This window comes from Salvelinus alpinus, chromosome 32 (genome assembly GCF_045679555.1).
Source record: "Salvelinus alpinus chromosome 32, SLU_Salpinus.1, whole genome shotgun sequence".
Lineage (NCBI taxonomy): Eukaryota > Metazoa > Chordata > Actinopteri > Salmoniformes > Salmonidae > Salvelinus > Salvelinus alpinus.
In genome coordinates this window covers 27,718,664-27,733,477 of record NC_092117.1, presented here as the reverse complement: position 1 = coordinate 27,733,477, position 14,814 = coordinate 27,718,664, and the positions used below count along the sequence as shown (strand labels likewise).

The window sequence follows — 14,814 nt, the reverse complement described above, 5'->3', positions numbered from 1 at the left end:
TGTAAGTCGCTCTGGATAAGAGCGTCTGCTAAATGACTTAAATGTAAAAAATGTAAATGTAAATAAAAAAAGTCATGTTTTAGTCTTTTTTTGTTGATGTTTGAAATCAAACAACATCATTCTGATTTTATGTTAAACGCTCTGTAACAAAGCTTTCTTAGTGACCAACAAGCTTTTTCAACCCTTAACCTTGTTCTGAACACCTCCACAACAAAGGTCATGTATGGGAAGACGGTACACTGTCCTTCTCTCAGCACAAATCAAAGCTGCAGGCTAAAGTTAAATTTAGACTTTGTTTCCTCTATCGTAATCGCTCCTCTTTCACCCCAGCTGCCAAACTAACCCTGATTCAGATGACCATCCTACCCAAGCTAGATTATGGAGATGTAATTTATAGATCGGCAGGTAAGGGTGCTCTCGCTAGAGGTTCTTTACCATTCGGCCATCAGATGTGCCACCAATGCTCCTTATAGGACACATCACTGCACTCTATACTCCTCTGTAAACTGGTCATCTCTGTATACCCGTCACAAGACCCACTGGTTGATGCTTATTTATAAAACCCTCTTAGGCCTCACTCCCCCCTATCTGAGATAGCTACTGCAGCCCTAATCTTCCACATACAACACCCATTCTGCCAGTCACATTCTGTTAAAGGTCCCCAAAGCACACACATGCCTGGGTCGCTCGTCTTTCAGTTCACTGCAGCTAGCGACTGGAACGAGCTGCAACAAACACTCAAACTAGACAGTTTTATGTCAATCTCTTCATTCAAAGACTCAATCATGGACACTCTTACTGACAGTTGTGGCTGCTTTGTGTGATGTATTGTTGTCTTTACCTTCTTGCCCTTTGTGCTGTTGACTGTGCCCAATAATGTTTGTACCATGTTTTGTGCTACTACTATCTTGTGTTGCTACCATGTTGTTGTCATGATGTGTTGCTAACATGCTGTGTTGTCATGTGTTGCTGCCTTCCTATGTTGTTGTCTTAGGTCTCTCTTTATGCACTGTTGTGTTGTCTCTCTTGTCGTGATGTGTGTTTTGTCCTATATTTAAAAAAATAAAAAAATAAAAAACATGAATCCCATGAGTCCCCGCAGAAGGCCTTTTGATAGGCCATCATTGAATTTGTTATTAACTGGTTTACCTAGTTAAATAAAATAAAAATTATCCTTCCTTCATGTTGCAGAAAACCCTTGAGGACCCATGGAGCATCATGCTGGTTGCTAGTGAACAAGCACAACTGATGGCAAATCTGGCCAAACTGATCAATGCCAGCAAAACCATTGAAATTGGTATGTAATGATAAAACAAGCTTCATCCTGAAAACATTTAATGTTACTCTATTATTTGGAACATCTTTCATTGTGCCAATCTTTTCAACATTCACTAATTCTGAATGAACTGCCCTCGTTCTAATATCAGAAGAGACTAATGTTAATATTTTCCTCTCTCCAGGGATGTACACGGGGTACAACACCCTGAACATGATGTTGGTTGTACCAGAGTGGTCAAGTGGTAGCATGTGAAATAGACGACGAATACGTGAACATTGCTAAACCTTTCTTTAAAGAGGTCAGATCAACATTCCGCTAGTCATTCAGCTAGTTTACTTGCTCCAATATTCCTCTAGACAGGAATTAGATCTGTTTGTCCAGTATTCAACCCCAAAACAACATCTAAACCCATTCAACCTGTTGGAATTCAGAAACATTGATTGTCTCTCCAAAAGCTTCAATACAGCATATTCAGTATCTAACATCTGTCAGTCAGACTTCACAAAGTGCTGTGGGTGGAGTAGTGAGGCCGTCTGCTCAGAAGAAAGTGTCTACGAAAAGGTGCAAAGCCAAGCAGCAGAGAATCCCTACAATGAACGTAATGCCCCCCTCCAAACAGTAGAAATACTACTGTACACAACACAGGTCAACCATTGTGACAGAAAATGGTTGGTATCGTCTGCTTCAAACCATCTAAACTCGAAATCAAGTCAACATTTTATTTAAAGCACATTGAAACATCTAAATGGACTTAACAGTACAGATGCCTAGACAATGAAAGACATGTAACTAACTACCCTTGTCATCCTTTCTCTTTTCTAGAATGGAGTCGAGGATCAAATTAATGTGTATAAAAACACTGGGTAGGTGACTGATTTTAAAGAACCCAAACACGATTCCGTTGTGAAACGGGTGAATCCTTTTCAACGTGATCTTTTGTTTGTCCTAGATGAGTTGATAACTGCTGGGGAAGCTGGCACCTATGACTTTGTGTTCATCGATGCGGATAAACGGAACTATGACAGATATTACGAGAAGTCTCTTGAGCTTGTGAGACAAGGGGGCATCATTGCCATCGATAATGTGAGTAGCCTATGCCCAAACTTTTATTCCTACAAGCGAGTTGTGATTTTGAATATGATTTGAATAATGCCAGCATGCAATCGATTTGATCTAATAAGCTAACTAAGGTAAAGATGCATGAAAAGATAGGCCTACATATAAAACACAGAGAAAGATTTATTTATACATTTTTTATTTCACCTTTATTTAACCAGGTAGGCTAGTTGAGAACAAGTTCTCATTTACAACTGTGACCTGGCCAAGATTAAGCAAAGAAGTTCGACACATGGAACAACACAGAGTTACACATGGAATAAACAAACATACAATCAAAAATACAGTAGAAAAATCGATATACAGCATGTGCAAATGAGGTAGGATAAGAGAGGTAAGGTAATAAATAGGCCATGGTGGCAAAGTAATTACAATATAGCAATTAAACACTGGAATGGTAGGGTGTACAGAAGATGAATGTGCAAGTAGAGATACTGGGGTGCAAAGGAGCAAGATAAATAAATAAATACAGTATGGGGATGAGGTAGATTGGATGGGCTAATTACAGATGAGCTATGTACAGGTGCAGTGATCTGTGAGCTGCTCTGACAGCTGGTGCTTAAAGCTAGTGAGGGAGGTAAGAGTCTCCAGCTTCAGAGATTTTTGCAGTTCGTTCCAGTCATTGGCAGCAGAGAACTGGAAAGAGAGGCGGCCAAAGGAGGAATTGGCTTTGGGAGTGACCTGCTGGAGTGCGTGCTACGAGTGGGTGCTATGGTGACCAGTGAGCTGAGATAAGGCCGGGCTTTACCTAGCAAACACTTATAGGAACCTGGAGCCAGTGGGTTTGGCGATGGATATGTAGTGAGGGCCAGCCAACGAGAGCATACAGGTCGCAGTGGTGGGTAGTATATGGGGCTTTGGTGATAAAACGGATGGCACTGTGATAGACTACATCCAGTTTGCTGAGTAGAGTGTTGGGGGCTATTTTGTAAATGAAATAGCCGAAGTCAAGGATCGGTAGGATAGTCCGTTTTACGAGGGTATGTTTGATGAGTGAAGGAGGCTTTGTTGCGAAATAGGAAGCCGATTCTAGATTTAACTTTGGATTGGAGATGCTTAATGTGAGTCTGGAAGGAGAGTTTACAGTCTAGCCAGACACCTAGGTATTTGTAGTTGTCCACATATTCTAAGTCAGAACTGTCCAGAGTAGTGATGCTGGACGGGCGGGCAGGTGCGGGCAGTGATCGGTTGAAGAGCATGCACTTAGTTTTACTTGCATTTAAGAGCAGTTGGAGGCCACGGAAGGAGAGTTGTATGGCATTGAGGCTCGTCTGGAGGTTAGTTAACACAGTGTCCAAAGAAGGGCCAAAAGTATACAGAATGGTGTCGCCTGCGTAGAGGTGGATCAGAGAATCGCCAGCAACGAGAGCGACATCATTGATGTATACAGTGAAGAGAGTCGGCCCGAGAATTGAATCCTATGGCACCCCCATAGAGACTGCAAGAGGTCCGGACAACAGGCCCTCCGATTTGACACACTGAACTCTATCAGATAGGTAGTTGGTGAACCAGGCGAGGCAATCATTTGAGATACCAAGGCTGTTGAGTCTGCCAATAAGGATGTGGTGATTGACAGAGTCGAAAGCCTTGGGCCAGGTCGATGAATACGGCTGCACAGTAATGTCTCTTATCGATGGCGGTTATGATATCGTTTATGACCTTGAGCGTGGCTGAGGTGCACCCATGACCACTGAATTAAAATATAAATCCAGAAATTATGTACAGAGCCTTGCGACATGGGGCCATGATAATGCATGGCCCCATGTCGCAAGGCTCTGTACATAATTTCTGGATTTATATTTTAATTCAGTCTATATACAATGAGTTTACAAAACATTAGGAAGACCTCTTCTTTCCATGACATAGATTGACCAGGTGAATCCAGGTGAAAGCTATGATCCCTTATTGATGTCACTTGTTAAGTACACTTCAAACAGTGTAGATGAAGAGGAGCAGACAGGTTAAAGAAGGATTTTTAAGCCTTGAGACAATTGAGACATGGATTGTGTGTGTGCCATTCAGAGGGTGAATGGGCAAGACTTAATATTTAAGTGCCTTTCAACGGGGTATGGTAGTAGGTACAAGGAGCACCGGTTTAAGTTTGTCAAGAACTGCAACGCTGTTGGGTTTTTCACGCTCAACAGTTTCTCGGACGTATCGAGAATGGTCCACCACCCAAAGGAGATTCAGACAACTTGACAGTGACACAACTGTGGGAAGCATTGGAATCAACATGTGCCAGCATCCCTGTGGAATGCTTTCAATACCTTGTAGAGTCCATGCCCTGATGAATTGAGTGCAACGCAATATTAGGAAGGTGTTCCAAATGTTTTGTACAGTCAGTGTATCTACTGAGTAACTTTCACCTGATCTAAAAGCACTTTCTCAACACTTTTTTTGCATAGGGGGTGGGGTGAGGGCAGTTAGGGGTTACATATTACAATACCTCAAAATTATAAAAACGTTGCCTATGAAATGTGTTAATGCAATCCCGTTAACGGGATGATATGACAACAGCCAGTGAAAGTGCAGGGCGCCAAATTCAAACAACAGAAATCTCATAATTAAAATTCTTCAAACATACATGTATCTTATACCATTTTAAAGGTAATTTTGTTGTTAATCCCACCAAGTGTCCGATTTCAAATAGGCTTTACAGCGAAAGCAACACAAGCGATAATGTTAGGTTACCGCAAAATCACAGAAAAACACAGTAATTTTTCCAGCCAAAGACAGGAGTCACAAAAAGCAGAAATAGAGATAAAATTAATCACTAACCTTTGATGATCTTCATCAGATGACACTCATAGGACTTCATGTTACACAATATATATATGTTTTGTTCGATAAAGTTCATATTTATATCCAAAAACCTCAGTTTACATTGGCGCCATGTTCAGAAATGCCTCCAAAATATCCGGAGAAATTGCAGAGAGCCACGTCAAATAACATAAATACTCATCATAAACTTTGATGAAAGATACATGTTTTACATAAAATTAAAGATACACTTGCTCTTAATGCAACCGCTGTGTCAGATTTCGAAAAGCTTTATGGCAAAAGCACAATATTCAATAATCTGAGAACAGCGTTCAGCCACAAAAGGAAGCCATACCCACCAAATTGTGCAGTCCACAAAACTCATAAAAAGCATTATAAATCTTCACTTACCTTTGCTGATCTTCGTCAGAATGCACTCCCAGGACTCCCACTTCCACAAGAAATGTTCGCTTTGTTCGGTAATGTCCATCATCTATGTCCAAATAGCTATTTTTGTTAGCGTGTTTGGTAAACAAATCCAAAGTCAGGAAGCACGTTCACTAAAAGTAGACGAAATGTCAAAAAGTTCCGTAACAGTCAGTAGAAACATGTCAAACGATGTATTGAATCAATCTTTAGAATGTTTTTAACATAAATCTTCAGTAACGTTCCAACCGGAGAATTACATTGACTTCAGATGTGCGATGGAACAGAGCTCCCTCTCATGTGAACGTGCATGGTCAGAGCATGGTCAGGTCATGATAGACCTGACTCATTTCTGTCTCCTTCGGCCCCACTTCACAGTAGAGGCATCAGACAAGGTTCTGCAGACTGTTGACATCTAGTGGAAGCCGTAGGAAGTGCAAACTCATCCATATCCCACTGTGTATTCAATAGGGTCTTGGTTGAAAATCGACCAATCTCAGAAATCCCACCTCCTGTTTGGATTTTCTCTCAGGTTTTTGCCTGCCATATGAGTTCTGTTATACTCACAGACATCATTCAAACAGTTTTAGAAACGTCAGAGCGTTTTCTATCCAATAATGATAATAATAATATGCATATATTAGCAACTGGGACTGAGGAGCAGGCAGTTTACTATGGGCACCTCTGTGCACCTTTCATCCAAGCTACTCAATACTGCCCCTGCAGCCATAAGAAGTTAAAATATGTGAATCACTGTGTATTCTTTTCTAACAAACATCTATCATGTTTGGAGTTAATGTAGAGCTTGTTTTAGTGATGATACACTATTTTACAATAAAAAATATGTTTGCTGAGACATTGTTTAGTCACATTTTCTATTTACTAATCTCTCTCTATAGAGGTTTTCATGTCTGATTAAGAGAGTACATGTCATATTCTGATATCATATTCACATTATTCACTGAAATACATCATTGATTTCTATGAGCAACCTACCATATACTGTGAGGTGTAAATGAAAGCTGTATCACTGGAACACATCCAGGCCAACCCTTTTCAGCCAGCCTGTCTCCGCCAAGCCAAGCAGACCCATGCATTTTCCTCATGTAGACATTTGTAAAAAGGTGCAAGATTAAAGAGCAATTCCATCCATTTTCAACCTAATTTTCACCGGTTTGGTGCTGGAGATGATGAATATGAGGTTGAAAAGTGTTTGAAATGCACTTTAAAAGTGCTACTTGACTGAGAAATGGGAGCAGTTATGTCTAGGCTTAGGGTCATTCTTACATGACTATTTTACACTTGCATTACAGTCTCTTATATACAGTAATATACAGTTATATTACAAGGCAAGCACATTCAGCCAAACCAGAATCTGCGGCCCCTTTCTATAATATAAAAAATCATCCAAACAAGGAAAGATATAGCCCCTTGGATAAAACAATAGTTTGACCACCTGACAATGTATTAAAGACATATGACTTGTAATTTTGAGGTGTCATTGTAGACTGCTGGTGTTTCAAAGTGAAATGATCTCCTATGCGTCAATGCTGTCTACGACAAAAAGATGAGGGAGAGAAAGAGATGGAGAGAGAGAGAACACAGGTGAGGACGCGCGCGTTGGCAGACAGTCAAGCCTACAGCTGATTCTATACATTTTCAGCACTATGGACAGTTCCATTCTGCAGCGCGAGCAGACAGAGGGGGTATAAAAGGTAGGAGCCGCGCTGCTTATCCTGCACACCAACACGGCTGAGTTTACTGAGGCAATATGAGCCACAGAATGGACTATCGTTCAGGTTCTCCGCATAGGGGACCTCAAGCTGGGTATTCCTGCTATCAACCCAAACTGACCGGATCCCCCTCTGCGTCCAGGACCGTTGGCTTTGAGTCGACTATTGTATATATGAACAGAGGCTATGCGACGACGCTGAAGAGCGAATTCGGATCCGTTCCGAGATCATCGGAGAGCCTTTTCGATTTATCAGACCCATTTACCGGGGTGTTGACGAAAATGAATGAGAAAGAACTGCTCCATGGGCTGAACGACCGTTTTGCCGGATTCATAGAGAAGGTGCGTCATTTGGAGCATCAAAATGAATTGTTTGAGAGGGAAATTGAGGAAATCAAACTAAAGGCACAGTCCCCTGCGTCTCTGGCCCAGGAGCACGAGCCGGAGCTTATGGACCTGAGGAACCTAGTTCATGACATCACCCTTCAGAAGCGTCAGATCGAGATAGAGCATCAGAACCTGGAGGAAGATTTCCTCACCTTGAGAGACAAGTACGAGCAGGAGGCACGTGACCGCTCTGATGCAGAGAACGGCATCCTTGTGCTGAAAAAGGACGCCAACGATGCATACCTCGCCAAACTTCAGTTGGACGAGAAAGCGCAGTCTCTGGTGGACGAGATCCACTTCCTGAAGAAGATCCATGAGGACGAGGTATCAGAAATGGTGTCCCAGATCCAAGAGGCTCAAGTAACGGTCAAGGCGCACGACTTTGGCAAACCTGACATCACTGCGGCTCTCCGGGACATCCGTGTGCAGTTAGAAGGTCACGCCACCTCCGACTTTCAGCAGGCCGAGGAGGGCTTCCGTGTCCAGTTCGCAAAGTTAACCAAAGCGGCAGAGAGCAACAGAGAGGCGCTGAAGGCGACCCAGCAGGAGATCCAGGAGAATAGAAGGCGCCTGCAGGGGAAAACAATTGAACTGGACTGTGGGAAAGGAATGAGAGAGGCCCTGGAAAAACAACTACAAGAGCTGGAGGAGCGTCACTATGCGGAAATGATTCATTACCAGGTAGACTGTGGTTTATTTTGTACCTCTAACAATTGTAAGTAAACATACACATTTTTATGATTCATATTTGTATTCAAGGCTATGCTGTAGGTGTAGGCCACAAATATAGGCCCCATGTGAACTATTTCATGATTGGAACATCATTTCCTCATATAGGCCTATAGGAGTAGAACACTATTTCCCCCCCTAAATGTCTCCTTGTTGTCATACCAACCAAAGTGGTTGGTTGACCCTATTATTGACTCTTGTGTGCTTTTCTGTCCAGGACACTATCAGGCAGCTGGAGAATGAGCTGACCAATGCTAAACTAGACATGTCTGGCTACCTGAGAGAGTACCAGGACCTGCTGAATGTCAAAATGGCTTTGGATGTGGAGATTCTCTCTTACAGGTAAGAGACATCAACTCTCTCCCATATATAAAATCATTGACTGAGGAAAATACCATATAGTTTATAGTGTGTTCTTGGATCTATTTCTGAGGATAACCAGGGTGTGGACATTTTATTCTAGCCCAGCGCTAACACATCTGATTCAACTTAGTGCTGTGTTAGAGCAAAACTGTGCAAAAGTGTCATAGCGATGGTGAGAGATTACTACAAAACACAGTCAATGGTAAACAAATGAAACAGTAGACATTTTATTGAAATAGTTTGATTTCATATTTAACATCAAATGAACATAGACCACATCACAACACAGAATGACACTTTAATCATGATATGGATATTCAGACATATCCACACACACTGTTCTCACGAGCTGACATGGATGTGTGCAGCGGTGATCAGTCTGGCATTTACGAGGCTAACACATTGGGACATATCCATATTATAGTCATGACGGTAACAACACGTCTCTCTGCCTCCCTATAGGAAACTCCTGGAGGGTGAGGAGTCCCGTCTGTACACCATCTCTGACACCCACATCTCCATGCCCTGCATCTACCGCCAGTCCCCCGTCTACACCCTGCCTTGCCTGGCCCGGCAGGGAGGGCCCACACGCAGGTCTGAGCCCCAGTACAAGTTTGTTGAGGAGATCATCACTGAGACCACCAGAGACATGGAGATGTCCGAGATCGAGGAGACAGGCTCCGAGGAGACGGTCGGGGGAGAGGGAGACGAGTTGAGACAGAAGCAGGGAGAAGAGAGTGACAAAGCTGAGAGGAGGAGTGGGGAAGAGGTGGATGAGCAGAAAGAGAAAGATAGAGGTAAAGTGGATGTTGAAGTGGACGCCCCAGAGGAAGAGGGTGAACAGGAGGAAGAGTCTAAGAGACAGCAGATGGTAACATCAGCAGAGGTCGAGGTAAATGGAGATGGAGTTAGCCCTAGCGAGGGAGAAAATGGAGAGGAGGGAGAGGATGAAAGAGAGGAGGAAAAGGGGGGTGAGCCAGATGCAATCAAAAAGACAGAGGACATTGACAGAGAAGAAAATACACAAAGTGAAGTCAACTCAGCTGAGGCCACCAGTGAGGGAGAGAAGGAAAAACTGGACACAACAGAGAAGCTAGACAGCGAGATAAAGGAGACATTAGAAAAAGATGACACCCCAAAACATGGCGAATCCCAACCAGAGATTCCCATGAATGGTGACATCTCAACAGAACCCAAAACTTCAGAGTCAGAGGATAGCAAAACAGGAAGTTCAATAAAGGGTGAACCACAGGTCCCCACAGAGGACATCTCCAAAGAACCCAAAAAGGTGTCAGAGGAGAGAAAAAAAGAAAGCCCTTTAAAAGAGAAAAAAGAGGTAGATCTGAAAGAGGAGAGTGCCCCAACAGAGCAACATCAAGACAGCCCAAAAGAAAGTCCCATCAAAGAGAGAAAAAATGTATATCTGACAGAGCAGAGTGCCCCAACACTGGAGCAGAAACCTGATCAGAAGGAGCACAGAGAGTCAGACCAACCTCAAGAGGCAGAGAGTGCTGTGACAACACAAGAAGAGGATCTCCCTGAGCCCACAGAGAAGGACATGGAATCCCCTGATATCACTGCAGAGCTGAAGAGCAGTTCAACCAAGGAGACAGTGGAGCAGGTGAAGTCACCAGATGATTCTAGTGTAGAAATTACACAAGATGAGAAAACAGTAGGAGGTAAAATGCCAGACAGAATTCTAAGCACAACAAGTGAGTGTAAGGAAGAGCCTGTGCAAAAGACACTTAAAAAGGAGGTGGGTCCGACAGAGCCAGAAATGAGCAGCAAGGATGATAGTGTAAAAAGTGTTGTGCAGAAAGAACATAATGGCAGTGAAAAGGTCACAAAAGATGTCTCAATGGGTGAGGAAAAACGGAAAGAATCTGAGACATCCCCTAAACTGGACCCCACTGTGACCCCTAAAGAAGAAACATCCCCTAAACCGGACCCCACTGTGACCCCTAAAGAAGAAACATCCCCTAAACCGGACCCCACTGTGACCCCTAAAGAGGAGACATCCCCTAAACCGTACCCCACTGTCACCCCTAAAGAAGAGACATCCCCAATACCGGACCAAACTGTCACCCCTAAAGAGGAGACATCCCCTAAACCGTACCCCACTGTCACCCCTAAAGAAGAGACATCCCCAATACCGGACCAAACTGTCACCCCTAAAGAAGAAACATCCCCTAAACCGTACCCCACTGTGACCCCTAAAGAAGAAACATCCCCTAAACCGTACCCCACTGTCACCCCTAAAGAAGAAACAACCACAAAACCAGACCAAACTGTCACCCCTAAAGAGGAGACATCCCCTAAACCGGACCCCACTGTCACCCCTAAAGAAGAAACATCCCCTAAACCGTACCCCACTGTTGCCCCTAAAGAGGAGACATCCCCACAACAGGAGCCAACCGTCACCCCTAAAGAAGAGACATCTCCTAAACCGGACGCCACTGTCACCCCTAAAGAGGAGTCTTCCCCAAAACCAGTACCAGCAGTAACCCCTAACGTAGAAACTTCCCCAAAACCAGAACTAGCAGTGACCCCTAAAGAAGAAACTTCCCCAAAACCAGAACAAGCAGTCACCACTAAAGTAGAAACTTCCCCAAAACCAGAAACAGTAGTCATCCCAAAAGTAGAAACTTCCCCAAAACCAGAACTAGCAGTCACCACTAAAGAAGAAACTTCCCCAAAACCAGAACTAGCAGTCACCCCTAAAGAAGAAACTTCCCCAAAACCAGAACTAGCAGTCACCCCTAAAGTAGAAACTTCCACAAAACCAGATATAACCACCACCCCTAAAGAAGAAACTTCCCCAAAACCAGAACAAGCAGTCACCCCTAAAGTAGAAACTTCCCCAAAACCAGAAACAGTAGTCATCCCAAAAGTAGAAACTTCCCCAAAACCAGAAACAGTAGTCATCCCAAAAGTAGAAACTTCCCCAAAACCAGAACTAGCAGTCACCCCTAAAGTAGAAACTTCCCCAAAACCAGAACTAGCAGTCACCACTAAAGTAGAAACTTCCCCAAAACCAGAACCAGCAGTCACCCCTAAAGATGAAACATCCCCAAAACCAGAACCAGCAGTCACCAGTAAAGAGGAAATATCCCCACAACAGGAGCCAACCGTAACCCCTAAAGAGGAGACATCCCTTAAACCATACCCCACTGTCACCCCTAAAGAAGAAACATCCCCTAAACCGTACCCCACTGTCAACCCTAAAGAGGAGACATCCCCAATACCGGACCAATCTGTCACCCCTAAAGAGGAAATATCTCCACAACAGGAGCCAACCGTAACCCCTAAAGAGGAGACATCCCTTAAACCGTACCCCACTGTCACCCCTAAAGAGGAGACATCCCCAATACCGGACCAATCTGTCACCCCTAAAGAGGAGACATCCCCAATACCGGACCAATCTGTCACCCCTAAAGAAGAAACATCCCCTAAACCAGACTCCACTGTAACCCCTAAAGAAGAGACATCCCCTAAACCAGACCCCACTGTAACCCCTAAAGAAGAAACATCCCCTAAACCAGACTCCACTGTAACCCCTAAAGAAGAGACATCCCCTAAACCAGACTCCACTGTAACCCCTAAAGAAGAGACATCCCCTAAACCAGACCCCACTGTAACCCCTAAAGAAGAAACATCCCCTAAACCAGACCCCACTGTAACCCCTAAAGAGGAGACATCCCCTAAACCAGACTCCACCGTAACCCCTAAAGAAGAAACATCCCCTAAACCAGACTCCACTGTGACCCCTAAAGAAGAGACATCCCCTAAACCAGACTCCACTGTAACCCCTAAAGAAGAGACATCCCCTAAACCAGACTCCACTGTAACCCCTAAAGAAGAGACATCCCCTAAACCAGACTCCACTGTGACCCCTAAAGAAGAAACATCCCCTAAACCAGACCCCACTGTGACCCCTAAAGAAGAAACATCCCCTAAACCAGACTCCACCGTAACCCCTAAAGAAGAAACATCCCCTAAACCAGACTCCACTGTAACCCCTAAAGAAGAAACATCCCCTAAACCAGACTCCACTGTAACCCCTAAAGAAGAGACATCCCCTAAACCAGACCCCACTGTGACCCCTAAAGAAGAGACATCCCCTAAACCAGACTCCACTGTAACCCCTAAAGAGGAGACATCCCCTAAACCAGACCCCACTGTAACCCCTAAAGAAGAGACATCCCCTAAACCAGACCCCACTGTCACCCCTAAAGAAGAGACATCCCCTAAACCAGACCCCACTGTAACCCCTAAAGAAGAGACATCCCCTAAACCAGACTCCACTGTAACCCCTAAAGAAGAGACATCCCCTAAACCAGACCCCACTGTAACCCCTAAAGAGGAGACATCCCTGCAAAAGGAGTCAACCGTCACCCCTAAAGAGGAGACATCCCCTAAACCGTACCCCACTGTAACCCCTAAAGAAGAGACATCCCCTAAACCGTACCCCACTGTAACCCCTAAAGAAGAAACATCCCCTAAATACTTCCCCACTGTCACCCCTAAAGAGGAGACATCCCCTAAACCAGAACTAGCAGTCACCACTAAAGAAGAAACTTCCCCAAAACCAGAACCAGCAGTCACCCCTAAATTTGAAACTTCCCCAAAACCAAACCCAACCATCACCCCTAAAGAGGAAATATCCCCTAAACCAGACTCAACCCTCACCCCAGAATCAACGACCACCCCTAAACCATACTCAACCCTCACCCCAAAATCAACGACCACCCCTAAACCATACTCAACCCTCACCCCAGAATCAACGACCACCCCTAAACCAGACTCAACCCTCACCCCAGAATCAACGACCATCCCTAAACCATACTCAACCCTCACCCCTGAATCAACGACCACCCCTACGGAAGAGAGTGAAACGACGGGCAGTGGTGACAAAGCTAAGAAAATCACACCACCAGAGAAACAGATGCCTGCAGTTGCAGAGAGCAAGGACTCCCACAGGGAGGTGCCAGAAAGCAACACAACTCAGGAGAAACCAGAGGAAAGTATGGACAAAGAGCTTGAGAAGGTTACAGATCCCAAAGATGGAACCCCAAAGACAGAGAGCGTGAAAACCAAGGCCTCTGAGTTAAAACCTGAACATGTTGAGATATCTATTACAAATACATTACCAGTGAAAGAACAGGATGTATCAGCCGTGGGTTTGAAAGATCAGACAGTTGATGAGAAGATAACAGAACAAGATACATTTTAAATAGACGAGAACTGCTTTACAGGAGGTGATGGAGAGAGCAAAGATGACAAAACTGCGAACAGGACAAGCTGCTGAGCCAATCGCAGAGAAGCAAGCTAAACCTAAAACTTGGGACTTAACCCTCTTTTTAGAATGACTAGATTTAGAGGTCAGTAGAGGTTTTCTGTAAAACTGCATGGTTAGTGCAAGCCTTTAAAGCAATATGAGAACTGCTCCCCCTTAAAATATTAACTGACGCTTAATATGTAAAGTATCATGGTTCGTGACTGTCAATTATGACTAGGGCCGCAACTTTCACTGGGGACGGGGACAGGACATGTGAAAGTTGACATGACATTGTATTTATGTCCCCCCCAGTTTTATCATTGGAATGTGTTACAAAACGAGGCTTAGGTGTGCTTTTGGACCTGCCTCCGAGTGGTCGGGTAGGCTGTTTGGAGTGTTTATCCGACTGGATATTTTTATTTTATTTACAATAATAATAACATCCCCCCCCACTTCTAAAATCAAAGTTGCGCCCCTGATTATGAGGCACATTTAATGAACTCCTGCAAGAGAGACGTACTGTAATATTGAATGTAACAAACCAAAAGCTGTATTTTGCTGTATATATTTACTTCTGACCAATGGATGATAATGTGCATATGGATGATAATGAGAATGGTTGATAATGTGATTTGATCATGCCTGAATGTGCTGAGCAATAAATGCTATTTGAAGAGCACTTCTGTTTCCAGCTATTCTTACATACTGTGCTGTATTTCACCTGATAAGATGGCATCACATATA

At 43.9% G+C, this 14,814-nt stretch overlaps 1 protein-coding gene across 1 annotated transcript; it reads left to right on the top strand.

The window, feature by feature from the left end:
• The first annotated feature begins 4,133 nt into the window (after positions 1-4,133).
• Positions 4,134-14,749, top strand: LOC139562298 (mucin-2-like). Its single transcript, XM_071379877.1, has 3 exons — positions 4,134-8,381; positions 8,647-8,771; positions 9,255-14,749. The coding sequence occupies exons 1-3, from the start codon at positions 7,353-7,355 to the stop codon at positions 14,023-14,025; spliced, it is 5,925 nt and encodes a 1,974-aa protein (XP_071235978.1). The 5' UTR covers positions 4,134-7,352; the 3' UTR covers positions 14,026-14,749.
• Positions 14,750-14,814: the final 65 nt, after the last annotated feature.

Bases quoted from the DNA above. Each gene is read 5' to 3' on its own strand.
- LOC139562298 (XM_071379877.1), top strand. From the start codon at position 7,353: ATGAGCCACAGAATGGACTATCGTTCAGGTTCTCCGCATAGGGGACCT. The intron at 8,382-8,646 runs GTAGACTGTGGT...TTTTCTGTCCAG, and splicing joins CGGAAATGATTCATTACCAG to GACACTATCAGGCAGCTGGA. The intron at 8,772-9,254 runs GTAAGAGACATC...GCCTCCCTATAG, and splicing joins GTGGAGATTCTCTCTTACAG to GAAACTCCTGGAGGGTGAGG.